At 45.9% G+C, this 15424-nt stretch overlaps 1 protein-coding gene across 1 annotated transcript in view; it reads left to right on the plus strand.

The window, feature by feature from the left end:
* The window catches only part of SEZ6L (seizure related 6 homolog like), a 294911-nt gene that overhangs the window by 211575 nt on the left and 67912 nt on the right, over positions 1 to 15424 (plus strand). Inside the window, exons 6-8 of the mRNA XM_007947985.1 lie at positions 2860 to 3026; positions 3891 to 4085; positions 7060 to 7198. Of these exons, the coding sequence (XP_007946176.1) occupies positions 2860 to 3026; positions 3891 to 4085; positions 7060 to 7198 (501 nt within the window). The remainder of the gene's footprint in view (positions 1 to 2859; positions 3027 to 3890; positions 4086 to 7059; positions 7199 to 15424) is intronic.

Consider the following 15424-nt stretch of genomic DNA (forward strand, 5'->3'; position numbering starts at 1 on the left):
TGAGATTGCATGTGGTGTAATCAACTCTGTTACAACCTGTTGTGAGCAGCTGGTTAGCTACCTTCAAGGTGTGGCCTGCTTCCAGTATATATAGGGAAGCTTTGAGGAAGGTCTCTAGTTTGGGACACATCTGAATCCTGCATTTGGTTGAATCCTCATCGCAGGGGCCTGCCATGTTGCCTGCCGATCTTGTGATTGTCCCTGGACTTGAACTAGTGGCCTGCCATGTTGTCTGCTGATCTTGGGACTGTGCCATTTTACCTGTTGATTTCGGGTTCATCAGCCTTAGCAGCCAGCAGCTGCATAAGTTAGGAGAAGCCTCCAGCTCTAGTGGGTCTGGACGGGAGGCAGAGCTGAAGGCCAAGGTGGAGCCGTCTTCACCTAGCCCTTAGAGCTGGCACTCTGAATTTGAACTTCTAGCCTCCTGAACTGTAAGGTAATAAATTCCTGTTTGTTGAAGCCATCCACTTGTGGCATTTCTGTTAAACTCTTTTATGAGCCCAACTAAAAAGCTCAAAGGATGGAGAAGGTCTGTTTATGACCCTATAAAAGAAATATCTAGTTTGTGGACTGGTTTTTTTTTCCCCCACTTTGGCAAAATTTCTTTTAAAATACTATGATTGATAAGAAGCCAAGTATTGAATGGATTTTCTTAACAGTAAAATGAATAACCATGAAGGTCCCTGAGTGGCACAAATGGTCTGTTTGCAGCTACAATCTAAAGGTTGGTGGTTCAAAGTCACCCAGCAGTCACAGAAGAAAACCTGATCTGCTTCCATTACAGCCAAGGAAGAAAAAAAAAAGTGAATAACCACAGCTCAACTGTTGTTAGATGCTGTGGAATTGATAACTTATAGTGACCCCATGTGTCAGGGGGACTGTCCCCTAGGGCTTCTTAGACCATAACCTTTATAGGAGCAGATCCCCAGGTCTTTCTCCCATGGAGCCACTGGGGGGGGTTCAAACTGCCAACCTTTAGATTAGTAATTGAGTGCTTAACCGTTATTCCACTAGGGCTCCTACAACCCAACTGCCTTCCTCTAACTTACTTCCTGATCTTCAACTGCAGTCATCAGATCTGTGACCTTGAGACAACTGAGAAGGTGCTAGAAATGATTTCCCTTCCTCTGGAAAATTGTTGTCTCCCCAACTGTCTTGATGTTTTCATGTGTAAAGTTCTATAACGTGAAAGTGAAATCGATAAAAACTTAACAGGAAATTTCCCAGGCCCATTATTTGTGCATGATAAAGTGTTTTTGATTCAGTGTCAGCGTGATTGTTGTTGTCGTTGTAGATTGGTACCCTCACATCTATTCCAACTCATGGTGACCCTATGTGACAGAGGAGAATTGCCCCATAGGGTTTTCTTGCCTCTAATCTTTATGGGAGCAGATGGCCAGGTCTTTCTCCCACAAACCCACTGGGTGGGTTTGAATTGCCAACTAGGGTTAGCAGCTGAGTGCTTAAACATTGTGCCACCAGAGTTCCTCATTATTGCGATAAAGAGCTATACATTCATGGTAGATTTATGAAATTCAGTCCTGTGGTCATCATGGAATAATAGGGTTATGAATAAAGAAAATGAATAGCTAGCATTTGTCTAACATATTCAATGGTACCCCACCACCACTAGTCCCTGCTCTGATCCAAGAACACAGAAGAGCCTGAAGAGTGACAGAAAAATGTACAACAAAATTAAAAATCATAAAAAAGACCAGACTTACTGGTCTGTTAGAGATGGTGGAATCCTCAAGACTGTGGCCCTTAGACACCCTTCCAACTGACACACCCCTTAGGATCACCTTAGAGCCAAATAACAGACAAGCCTATAAAGCAAACATTAACACCCATGAAGAATGCACTCTTCAGAACAATCAACAATATGAGACCCAAAGGGCAGTATTTACCCAAAAACAAAGCTCAGAAGGCAGGAAGGGGCAGGAAAGAGGAATGAACAGAAACAGGAAACCCGAGGAGGAAGCAGGAATGCAGTTACATTGAGGGAACTGCAGCTAATGTTATGACATAAAATGTGTATAAATTGTTGAACGAAAAACTAATCTGCTCTGTAAACTTCCACCCAAACCACAATTTTAAAAAAAAAGTAATAATGTCAAAGCTTTTGGTTCCTGATTCTATTTCCCACACTCTGATCCAACTCTGATTGTACCCATTGTCTGTATAGATGAGGAAACAAAGGTTCAGAGAGGTTAAGTGTTCTTGCCCAAAGTCAACATTCACACTCAGGCATGTCTGACTATATATGTTACTGTTTCTGAAGGAATGTTGGTGTGTTTTCCCTACTCCTCAGTTAATATAGTAATACTGCTACTATCCACTGCCATCAAGTCAGTTCTGACCTATAATGACCCTGCAGGACAGAGTAGAACTGCCCCGTAGGGGTTTCAAGGCTGTTAATCTTTACAGAAGCAGACTGCCTCATCTTTCTTTTGTGGAGCGGCTAGGGGGTTCGAACTGCCAACCTTTTGGTTAGCAGCTGAATGTTTTTATCACCGCCCCACTAAAGCTCCTAAATGATAGTAAAATCTGCTTCTGTAAAGATTAACAGCCTTGAAACCCTTATGGGGCAGTCCTACTCTGTCCTGTAAGGTCATCATGAGTTGGAATCAACTTGATGGCAGTGGGTCACTTTCCAGTAATATCAAAACAAATCCATGAGTAACCCAGAGCAAATACTTAATCCCATTCTACAGAAGAGGAAAGAGTAAGGTCAAGTAACATGTCCAGATAAGCATAGGTTAAAGTCAGGATTTGAACCTCCTGAAGCAGTGCTCATTCCACATTCTTCCCGCTGCTCTGCATCTCTTAGTTTCCCTCCTTTCTTTCCGCGGCTACCAGAATGATGGTCTACAGCGGGCGAACCAACAAGTCAGCTCTTCTCTATGACTCTCTTCAAACCGAGAGCGTCCCCTTTGAGGGCCTGCTGAGTGACAGCAACACTATCCGCATCGAGTTCACATCCGACCAGGCCCGGGCGGCCTCAGCCTTCAACATCCGATTCGAGGGTGAGGCTTCCTGGGGGCCCCCCTTCCCAAGGTGGAGGTGTGAGATCCAGGGCAGGATGGCAGGACTGGGCTGGACACGTAATGAGGGGGGGGAGAGCCAGTGGCCACACAGATCTTTGGACTTCCAAAGACAGACTTGGCTTTGTGACTAGGAATGCCTACCTGTCATTAAACATTTACTATGTACCAGGGGCCTTCATACATTGTCTGCTTAATCCTTACCACTCTGCATGGAGAGAGCTGCTATGGTCTCCACTTCTAGATGAGGAAGCACAGGTTTGGAGAACTTGTGTGACATGCCCAAGGCCACCAGCTGGTGAAAATGGAGCTATGATTTCCATTTAGCCCAAGTCCCTGCCCTTAGGCTCTGTGATGCTACCCAGTGAGGCCTTATAGAGTCCAGCCACCTCTTCCTCCAGGAAAAGTGAGCAAAGCCTCCCACTCAGCCCCGACCCTTGAAGGAAAGGTGCTCCTAGATATGTCGTATACCTTGGGGACTTTCTGTTCTGGCTTCCACAAGAAAAGTTGGCCTTTCTCATTGACAATTACCGTGTCAAATGGCAGACATCAAGACTCTGAGGGCATGGAACATGGGAAAGTAGGATTGATATGGGGAGGAGTCGAAACATTTTCTGCACAGATGGGAGGGAAGAGGTTCTCATTCCCATACTGGAGAAAAAATGAGGCCCCAGAAAGCCAAGTGAATGGCCAAAGGCCCTCAGCAGTGAGCCCAACCCAGAACCCCTGGTCTGATAGTCTTTTTCCTTGGACCTTCCTAAACAGCAAGTCTTCTTCTGAGCCCCACCACTGTGGGGTATACCCTGACTCATCTGACCTGCTGCCTCTTTTGTACCCACCCTCCAGCTTTTGAGAAAGGCCACTGTTACGAGCCCTACATTCAGAATGGGAACTTTACCACATCCGACCCAACCTATAACATCGGGACCATAGTGGAGTTCACCTGCGACCCCGGCCACTCTCTGGAACAGGGCCCAGCCATCATCGAGTGTATCAATGTCCGGGACCCTTACTGGAATGACACGGAGCCCCTGTGCAGAGGTGAGCAGTCCCCAGAGAACCCCATCCATCAGATGAGAAGATTGAGGCTCCAGCTTGGGGGCATGCCACCAGTTTATATCACTGAGCTGAGGAAAAGAACTGTCTGCAGGGCTTACTGTCCATAGATCAGGCTACTGCTGGCCCGTGGACAAATTACAAAATGGATAGACGTTAAATGGTTCCCCTTCCTCTAGGCACATGCCCCACGGCTCACAGCTTGATGAGCAGATCACTGCATGGACCTCAGCTTCTAGTTACCCCCTCTGCTATGCATCCTTGTGAAGCACACAACCCACCCAACAACACACAGCATAAGTAATAATAACGATGACAGTGATGATGATGGTTGTTATTACCGACTGCCATTGAATCGATCCCCACAGCTGGTGAGTTTGAACTGCTTTGAACACTTACAGTGTGCTCTGGTGGCACAACGGTTAAGCACTTGGCTGCTAACTGAAACAATGGCAGTTCATACCCATCCAGTGGCTCCACGAGAGAAAGGACCTGGCAAAAAAACAAGCCAAACCATTGTTGGGGGATTGATTCTGACTCCTGGCAACACCGTAGGACATAGGAGAACTGCCAGACGGTTTTGAAGGCTGTAAAAGGTTGCTTCACAGAAGCAGACTGCCTCATCTTCCTCCTGCAGAGCGGCTGGTGGGTTAGAACCACTGACCTTCTGGTTAGCAGCCAAATGCCTTACACTGCACTACCAGAGCTCCTTAATAGCTGTCATTAGGTGTGCAGTAACTATGTTATAGGCATTCTGCCAAGCACATTGGCTGATATCATCCTCATCACAACTCTGTGAGGTAGATGTTATTATTGACCCCTTTTACAGATGAGGAAACCGAGGCTACACACAGTGAGAGTAACTGGCAGAGGCAGGAATAGAACTCAGGTCTTTCCCAATGTCCTGCACTCTGAACATCTGCACAGTGTTGACTGTGTAGAACGCTCATTCATTTGGCTCATGGCTCCACCTTCCCCAGTTCCTCGCGTTTCAAGGCCACCGAGCCACCGTGAGCCTGGATCTCCTGGCAGGTTGCATGTGGAATGATGAAGGGGAGCTGTCACCCCTGGCAGCTGCCACCCGGACACTGGTCGGTTTGAAATCACAGCCTCTTCATCGTGAGAGATTGATTGATCCCTGTATTAAATGTGCTGGGTTAACAGAGCAGAGTTTATTGGTGCTTTGGCCTCTGCCACACTGAGAACTTCCCAAAGCAGTAAATACAGAGTGGAATTTAAAGGGCCAGGTGCCAGATGTGACCACATCTCTGCTTCCCAGTCAGGCTTGGGCCTTTCATAACAATACTCACTAAGAGTGCTGAGCGCTTGCCATGTGCCAGGCACTGTGCACCAAGCTTGCCAGTGGCTTCAGTTAACCTGAACAGAACCCAATGTAGTTAGTAGGGGCTTTACTCCCACTTTACAGAGGAAGGAGGAGCCCTGGTGGTGCCATGGTTAAGCACGTGGCTGCTACCTTAAGGCCTGTGATGGGAACCCACCAGCGCTCTGCAGGAGAAAGATGAGGCAGTCTGCTTCCGTAAAGATTGCAGCCTTGGAAACCCTATGGGGCCGTTCTGCTCTGTCCTATTGGGTTGCTATGAGTCAGAATCAACTTGACGGCAATGGATTTATAGCAGCAGGGAACTGAGGCTCTGAGGGTCACGTGCCTTGTCTGCACTCACAGACCCTGGTGACATAGGCAGGATTTGAGTATACCATCTCTGTCTAAGTTATCTTATGCTGCTATAATAGAAAAACTACAATGGGTGGCTTTAACAACTAGAAATTTATTCTCTAGTTTAGGAAGCCAGAAGTTCAAGTTCATGGTGGGAAAGCTTTCTGTCTCTGTGGGCTCTGGAGGAAGGTCCTTGTCTCCTCAGTTTCGGCATCCTGGTTCCTCAGAGAACTCTCCGTGTCTTGGCATCTCATGCCCCATCGCTTGCTTGTTTAATCTCTTTTATATCTCAAAAGAGAATGACTCAAGACACACCCTACACTGATCCTCTGATCCTTCCTCACTAACATAACAAAGACAACCCCTTCCCATATGGGATTACATCCGTCTGTATACAAAAAAAAAAAAACAAAAAAAAAAAACCTCACTGCCGTGGAGTCAATTCAACTCATGGTGACCCCACCTTGGGCTTCCGAGGTAGTATCTCTACAGAAGTAGATTGCCCAATCTTCCTTCCTAGGAGTGGCTGGTGGGTTTTCAGTCAGTGGATTTCCAACACATAATTTGGGAAGACAAAATTCAATCTGTAACAATCTCTTAACCCCTTTCTACTCACCCAGCCCAAGGAGCACCCATGGCCATCAAGTTGGTTCTGACTTATAGTGATCCATATGGTTTCCAAGGCTATAAATCTTCTTACAGAAGTAGATTGCCTCATCTTCCACAGAGTGTCTGGTGGGTTTGAACCTCCAACCTTCTGGTTAGCAACCAAATGCTTTAACCACTGTGCCTCCAGAGATCTTTTCTAAGGAGCACAGCAGCGGAGAAGTCATCACACTCCTCAGGTTCCATTCCCAGTCTTCAAAGAACTATGGCACTCTGAACCCAAACCAAAAACCCAAACCCACTGCCATCAAGTCAATTCTGACTCATAATGACCCCTATTGGGTTTCCAAGGCTACAAATCTTTACAGAAGTAGATTGCCTCATCTTCCTCCCATGGAGAAGCTGGTGGGTTTGAACTGCTGACCTTCTGGTTTGTAGCCAAATGCCTTACCCACTGCACCACCAGAGCTCCTACTCTGAGCCCAGACTTAGCCAACCATGAGCTGAAAGAGGAGGCAGGTGGCCAACACTCACTGAATCATTCCACACACGTATTGACTTCCTGAGATGAAGGCACCTGTCCACAGAGCACAGCGAGCCATGTCTGGCTTCACACACTCTCAACATCTGTGCCATATTGGCTTCCTCATGAATAAAGTCTGTCTGTGTCCCTTACAGCCATGTGTGGTGGGGAGCTCTCTGCTGTGGCCGGAGTGGTGCTGTCCCCCAACTGGCCAGAGCCCTATGTGGAAGGTGAAGACTGTGTCTGGAAGATCCACGTCGGGGAGGAAAAGAGGATCTTCTTGGATATCCAACTGTGAGTGTCCATGATGGATGAGCTCTGGGGGCCTGAAGGTTTGAGCAGCCAGCCAGATGGGGAAAGAAACTCCTTGTTTGTTCTTTCAACCAATATTAAATAAGCATCTGCTTTGCACCAAGAGGAAAAGAAAACACATACACACACACACACAATTTCTATGCTCAATAAATTCAGTCTAATAAGATACTCCATTTAATAACATATTAAATGAGGAAATGTACAAATAATTGCAATACTCTAACTTTATAAGTGATGCAAGGAAAGAAGTCTTCCCTAGGGCTGTCAGATTCTCTATGGGGAATCTGACGTAAAGAAGATTAGAAAAGTCTTTCTTGGAAATCTAATGCTAGAGATAAGAGCTGAAGGGTGAGTTAGAATGAATGCGTCCAAAAGGAACAGCATATGCAAAGGGTCTGTGGAAAGGGTGAATACATCAGTGTCAATGGACTGAATGGCCAGCGTGGCCAAGGAGAAGAGGAAGCTATTATCCCATACTCAATGGACTGCTGTAGTATATTTCTCTGCCTCTCTCCCTCAACTAGATCCTGCTTCCAGGGTCGAACACAGAATCTGACACGTAGTATGCTCTCAGGAAATGATTGCAAAATGAAGACATGCTTTAATGCATGGACTTGTCTGGCTTGTGTGACTGTTTCTCATACTCAGTGGGGGGTGACTGTTAGATGCTCTATTCAGACCTGCTCTGTCAGGGTCAGATGCAACAGGGGTTGCTCAAAGCATTGCATCTTGGGTAACTGGCACAAATAACAACCCCTTGTAAGGTAATTATCCCCACTGTGCAGATGAGGAAGCTGAGATGGGGAGGCCACTCCAGAGTGGCTCAGTTAGTATGTATAGGAAGTTGAGTGTAACTGGAGCATACTGGTTGGGTAGGGGTTCCAGAGAGAAAGGACCAGGAGAGTCTGGCACCATCTTAGCCAAAGCTTCAGATAGAAAACTCAATTCTGAAACTGCTTAATCTAGGAAGCCTACTGTGGCTCCCCATTGCTCTCAAACCAATGGCTGTCAAGTTGACTTGGACCCATGGTGACCCCATGTGTTGTGGAGTAGAGCTGTACTCCATAGGGCTTTCAAGGCTGTAGCCTTTTGGGAGAAGATGCCAGAGCTTTCTTCCATGGCATCTCAGGGTGTGTTGGGTGGGTTTGAACTCCCAAAGTTTCAGTTAGTAGCCAACTGCTTAACAGTTTGTGCCACCCAGGGACCATTTAAACCCAAAACCAAACCCACTGCCATCCAGTTGATTGCGACTCATAGCAACCTTCATTGGGTTTCCAAGGTGGTAAATCTTTGTGGAAGTAGATCGCTCCATCTTCCTTCCATGGAGTGGCTGGTGGGTTTGAACCACCAACCTTCTAGTTAACAGTCAAATGCCTTAGGCACTGTGCCACCAGAGCTCCTTTAGAGCCTCTTTGCCACCCTCCTAATGCCTATAAATGCATGGCCCTGGTTTATGAGAGCCACCACCTTAGAGGGTACTGAGGGAAACCAGCTCAGTCTGTAACTGGAAGAAGGTGAAACAGACTCCCGAGTTCTTGGCTCCTCTTGCAAAGGATCAGTCCCCTCTAGTCCCATGACACAAAGACTTGTCCACAGTCCCCTCCCATCTCCTCACAAGAAACCTACCAGATGGGTGGCTTTGCTTAAACAAGACTGGCCCACGTCTTCCCTCAGTGTCATAGGCCTGGATGATGAAACAGGAAAATGGGAACCCTGTTTTCATTCCCTGTAGGCATCAAATATTCAATTAACCTTCAGCTTGACACCGAATTGAGTTTTATTTCCATCACTAAGCACACGATGGGGCAGCCAGTCTGGGAGCCTCGTGCAGTTAAAGCAGAAATCTTTCCCCAAAGCCAGGCCACTGGCTGTAGCATAAGGAAGAGAGCCATTGCAGGGGTCAGAATTTCTCCCATTCACCTCAGAAACCCCAGATACGAACATCAGCTGGGAGAAAGGACCCCTGGCTCCTCTCCACCACACTCCGCCTCTAATCCCTGTGCAGCTCTGGGCCCATCACCTAGTCTCTCTGCACTTCAGGTTCCTCCTCTGTAAAATGATGTGTTGCCCAGTTGAATTCCATTTGCTGGGAGCACAGGAGGAAGGAGGAGGGTCAGGAATTGGAGGGAAGGAAATAGATGTCCAATCACCTCCACGAACAAACTCCTTCTTTGCCATGAGACCAAAGAACTGGGTGGTGCCTGGCTACCAATACTGAACATTTAGATCAAGGATTTTTTTAGATCAATATCCTTGGTCAAAAGGGGGAAAATGAGGAACAGAATTTCAAATTTTCATGGAATCCAGGCTTCTGGAGCTATGGAGGCCAGATGACTCCCTGAAACTATTACTCCAGAAAAACAAATAAAACAAACTCACTGCTGTTGAGTTGATTTCTACTCATAGCAGCCTCTCCTTGGGTTTCTAAGGCGGTATATCTATGGAAGTAGATTGCCCAGTGTTCCTTTCGAGGAGTGGTTAGTGGTTTTGAACCACCAGCCTTCTAGTTAGCAGTCAAATGCCTTAGGCACCACCACTAGAGCTCTTGAACTGAAACTATCACCTGATGTCATTGTTGAACCAAATAATAGTTTTAGAATAATTAGAATAAATGGAATAATTAGAAAATAATGTCTGCATTAAACACAGTCTTCTGAAGAATTATCTATATGTGATCAAATTGACAACAGCAACTCAAAAGGTTAGATTAGAAGCTTAGGGGGGCAGTGAGTTTGTATTTGTGATGGAGAAACAATTTGGAAAACATTGTCGAGAAAGGTGACACCAACTGAAAAATGTAACGAATGTCACTGAATTGTACTTGTAGAAATTGTTGAAGTGGTGTATGTTTTGTTGTGTATATTTTCACACAAAAAAAAATATATGATAGGTTGCCTTAAACCTAGGGGGATGCAAACTCAAGGTCACATCGCAGGGCCTTTGCATGACCTGCATGCATCATAGTCCCTGGGATGCTCTACTCCCACAGCTCATCACCTCACTTCCTTCAAGTCTCTGCTCACAGATGACCTCCTCCTCTGGAACATTCTTGATCTAAGCTAGCATCCCTGTCACTCTTCTTATCTTGCTTTCCTCTCTCCATAGCATTCACCACCCTTTGACAGATTGCATATCATTGTATTTGTTCAAGTATTTCAACCCCCCACACCTAGAATGTCACCTCCACGACAACAGAAAGGTTGTTGTTGTGACTTTCTGTTTGATTCACTACTGTACCTCCAACATACCAAGTGCCAGGCCCATAGTAGGTGCCTAATAAATAAGAGTCAAATAGCACAATTAATTAGTGTAATAAATGAAATAAAGACAACTTGTCAGCCATGATGCTTCAAAGCCAGAATATGAACCCAAATCCATGCCCTGCTGGCCACGATGCACAAGATGGAAAAAAGATGCAAAAACAATGGGAAGGCCCTCTAGGTATATGGCTTCTGTTTGTCAATAAATTAGGGATTATTACATGATGATCAAACTGTCTGGTAAAAAATAACATTTTGGCTGAAAAAGGATCAGGTAAAGTAACAACCCACCACCCATCTGTCAGTTTATTGGACTGTGGTAGCTTGTATGTTTCTGTGATGCTAGAAGCTATGCCTGTGGTATTTCAAATAGCAGCAGAGTTACCTTGGTGGTCAGGTTTCAGTGGAGCGTCCAGACTAAGACAGACTAGGAAGAAAGGCCTGGTGATCTAGTTCTGAAAATTAGCCAAGGAAACCCTCATGGCTGAGAATGGAATTGTCGAAATCACTTGCTTCAGACACATCATCAGGAGGGATCAGTCACTGGAGGAGGACATCGTGTTTGGTGTAGTAGAGGCCCTAGGAGGGTGAGAGAGACCCTCAGTGAGATAGACCAGCACAATGGCCACAACGATGGACGTGAACATATCAGAGGATGACGCCAAGCTGGGTAACATTTCTTTCTCCTGTCCATGAGTCCACCATGAGCCGGAGTCAAGTGTTGGAGCTAATAAAAACAATAAAGTCACAGTAGTAGGAAGATCCTCCTAGAAGACTGTTGAGAGTAGAAGATCCAGGAATTTTCCATCATAGGCCTTAGAATCTGAATCTACAGTGGAAGGACCTCCAAGGTCCTCCCATCCAAGGGTCACTTGATAGATTTGGGGACCAGGTGGAGTAGGTTTTAGAGGAGCCCTTCTGCTCTTCAGCACATCTGTACCAGATGCTGAGGCCAGGTGAAGATGGCAGTGGGACCACAGATGGGCTCCACAGTGGGACCAGTGAGGAGGGCATTCTCCTCCCAGGGGGCTTCCACCACCAACCCCTCCACATGGGTTGGTGTCAGCATCATCCCATGATCTAATGCTAGAAAGGGCAATGAATTGGTTCTTCTCCAAAAACCTTACCATCCGGGCCAGGATTGTCTGACCTAAAGCTTTCACACCTTAAATGCCCCATGTTAGTCTCATTTCAATCTTCATGGATACGTGGTGGCTGATGATGGTGTTGTGTCCCATCAAGTTGATTTGGACTCACAACCCCACCATGTGACAGAGTAGAACTGCTCCATAGAGTATTCTAGGCTGTAACCTTTATGGGAGCAGATTGCCAGGCCTTTCTCCTGTGGATCCACAGGATGGATTCACGGGAAGGGCTCCTTAGACATGTGGTCAGGACTGTAACTTCTGTTACTGAGCAAGTCATCAAATAGTTATTGAGCACCCACCCAGGAGTACTAGGCTGGTCTGGATGTTGGGGGTGAGCAAGACAGATGCAGCCAGACCCCTAAGAAGTTCATACAGTAAGGTGACAGGCACAGGCAAGAAACTATACAGAGGCCTTCAGGGATGGGGGCAGGGATGGGGAGTGGAAAGGGAGGGGTAGACACTAGTAAAGGACACAGAAAGATTCCCTGAAAAAAGTAACGTCTACACTGGTGCTGGTAGTTGTGATTCTCAAGCAGGGGCCACGTTGCCCCCTAGGAAACATTAAGCCATGTGATGCAGTGGCTGCCAACCCAAAGGCCACTGGTTCAAACCCACCAGCTGCTCCACAGGAGAAAGATGGGGCAGTCTGTTTCTGTAAAGATTTACAGCTTTGGAAACCTAACTGGGGTCATTATGAGTTGGCATCAATTCAATGGCAGTGAGTTTAGGGGGTTTTTGTTTTGTTTTGTTTTGTTTTTTGATAGCCATTTTTGGTTGTTGAAGTTGAGGAGGGTATTGTTGCTACCAGCATCTAGTGGGTAGAGGCCAGGACGCTTCTAAGCATCCTGCAGTGTGCAGAACAGTCCCCCCCCCCCCCAGTAAAGAATGATCGGGCCCAAAATGTCAATAGTGCTGAGGGGAAGAAGACCTGATCTATGCTGAAACCTGGAAGACAGATAGATGGTGGGCAAAGATGGAGTGGAACAGTGGTCCAGCCAAAGAGAATGGCATGTGCAATGGTCTATAAGCCAGAAAACAGCACATTCTTAGTTGTCCACAACATTGATATTTCCTGAGCACTTGATACATCCCAGGGACTTACATTCAGCATCTTCATGACAAGTCCACACAGGCAGCTCTGCTATTTTCACCATTTTTCAGATGACACAGCCTTGCTTGCTGAATGTAAAGAGGGCTTGAAGCACTTGCTGATGAAGACCAAAGACTACATTCTGCAGTATGGATTATACCTCAACATAAAGAAAATGAAAATCCTCACAACTGGATCAATAAGCAACATCATGATTTAAAAAAAAAAAAAAAAAGATTGAAGTTGTTGAGGGTTTCGTTTTACTTGGATCCATAATCAATGCCCATGGATACAGCCAGTCAAGAAATCAAATGATGTATTGCATTGGCCAAATCCGCTGCAAAAGACCTTGTGAATGTGTTAAAAAGCAAACATTTTAAGGACACTTTAAGGACAAAGGTGCACCTCATCCAACCCATGGCATTTTCCGTCTCCTCATATGCATGTGGAAGCTGGACAATGAGTAAGAAAGACCGAAGAAGAAATGATGGATTTGAGTTATGGGGTTGGTGAACAATATTGAATGTACCATGGGCTGCCAGAAAATTAAAATCTTCACAAGTGGACCAATAAGCAACATCAAATAAATAGAAAAAAGATTGAAATTGTTAGGGATTTCATTCTACTTGGTCCACAATCATGGAAGCAACAGTCAAGAAATCAGACATCATATTGCACTGGGCAAATCTGCTGCAAAAGACTTCTTTAAAGTGCTGAAGAGCAAAGATGTCACTTTTGAAAACAAAGGTGTGCCTGACCCAAGCCATCGTATCTTCATTCACCTCTTATGCATGTGAAAGGTCGACAGTGAATAAGGAAGACCAAAGAACAGTTGGTGCTTTTGAGTTGTGGTGTTGGTGAAGTAGCACCGTGGACTGCCAGAAGAGCTAACAAATCTGTCCTGGAAGAAGTGCAGCCAGAATGCTCCTTGGTGGCAAGAATGGCCAGATTTCATCTCACCAACTTTGGTCATATTGTCAGAAGGGACTATTCCCTGGAGAAGGATATCATGCTTGGTAAAGTGAAGGGTCCACAAAAAAGGGGAACAACTGAGCAGTGTTTTGTTCTGTTGTACATAGGGTCACTATGAGTCAGAGTCAACTCGACAGTACCTAACAACAACACCATGGGTTGCCAGAAGAACGAACACATCTCAATGGAAGAAGTCCAGCCAGAATGCTCCTTAGAAGTGAGGATAAGGAGACTTCATTTCATGTACTTTGGATATGTTATCAGGAGAGACCAGTCCCTGGACAAGGCCATCATATTTGATAGAGAGTCAATGAAAAAGAGGAAGACCGTCATTGAGGTGGACTGACATAGTGGCTACCACACTGGGCTCAAACAAGCAATGATGATGAGGATAGCACAGGCCCAGTCAGTGTTTTGCTCTCTTGTGCCTAGAGTCACTATGAGTTGGAACTTACTCGATGGCACCTAACAACAACAGTAAACTGAGGTTGGAGAGGTTTAAGAGTGGCTCTTGCTCTCATAGCTGAGATATGCTTGCCATGTCTCCACACTCACTACCATTGGGTTGATGCCAACTCACGTGACCCTGTATGTTACAGAGTAGAATTGTTCCATACCTTGGCTGTCATCTTACAGAAGCAGATTGCCAGCCCTTTATTCCAGCACCACTGGGTGCGTTCAAACTGCCAAACTTTAGGTTACAAACCATTCTTATCTCCCAGGGACTTGGAAGGCACTGAAGGAAGCTGTGTTCCTGACGCTTAGTGATGCCAAGAGTTGACATCAATGAACAGGGACAGTGGGCAGCAGAGAGATCAAGCAGGGCCTTGAAGTCCACATTAAGGAGTCTGGACTTCTCCAAATTGGGCAGCAGAGGGATGATTTTAAGAAGCTAAAGGGATTAGAGCTTTGCAGAAAGGAGCTAAGCTCCCCAGCCACCAGTCCCAGGCTCTCTCTGGCAAACTCTTTGGCACACACTTGGTAGGTAGAGTGGAATCGAGGCCTGGCACCTCCTCCCTCCCACAGAGTGAGTGAAAATAGCATCTCACCAGCCAGGGTAACACGAGGCCCAAGAGCTGCTGGGTTTAATTTATCTTGCTTGGTTTCCGCTGACAGCTTTAGTAAACCAATTTGGGTTTGATAGGAAAAATAATTCTGTCCTCGGGGCCCCTCAGCATTGCCTAAGTGTTTGCAATTGTTATTTATCACAGCAGCAAGGGGGAAGAAATTTCCACTGCAGACAAAGCTGAGTAGGTGGCCCATGGTATATGGCGGGTCTCCTCGTCCACTGTGCAGGTTTATTGGCAATGTGGGCATTAGGATAGTGGTTATTGTCGTTGTTGTTGTTATTGGATGCTGTTGAGATGATTCTGACTCATAGTGACTCCCTGTGACAGAGTAGAACTGGCTCATGGGTTTTTGTGTTGTGTTTTTTTCCACTTTTTTTTTTTATTGTGATTTCAGTGAAAATTTACAGAGCAAATACACTTTCCATACAGCAGCTCACATATACTTTGTCTCATGACATTGACTACAATTTACCATAATACAACAGCTCCCCTTCCACTTCCTGCCCATAGTTAACTCTTCCCTGTGTCCATCGCTCCATGCACTCCTGCCCCTGAGCTGTCTCCTTGTGCATAAACAGCCCTTCTTTCTCCCATGATTGTTCTCTCCAAGGAGTGTATCTACCTCAGGTAAATGTTCAACACATATGCCTGTCTTTTGTTTGGCT

Source organism: Orycteropus afer, unplaced genomic scaffold, assembly GCF_000298275.1.
Source record: "Orycteropus afer afer isolate SDZICR_OR568_19922 unplaced genomic scaffold, OryAfe1.0 scaffold00197, whole genome shotgun sequence".
In the NCBI taxonomy this organism is placed as follows: domain Eukaryota; kingdom Metazoa; phylum Chordata; class Mammalia; order Tubulidentata; family Orycteropodidae; genus Orycteropus; species Orycteropus afer.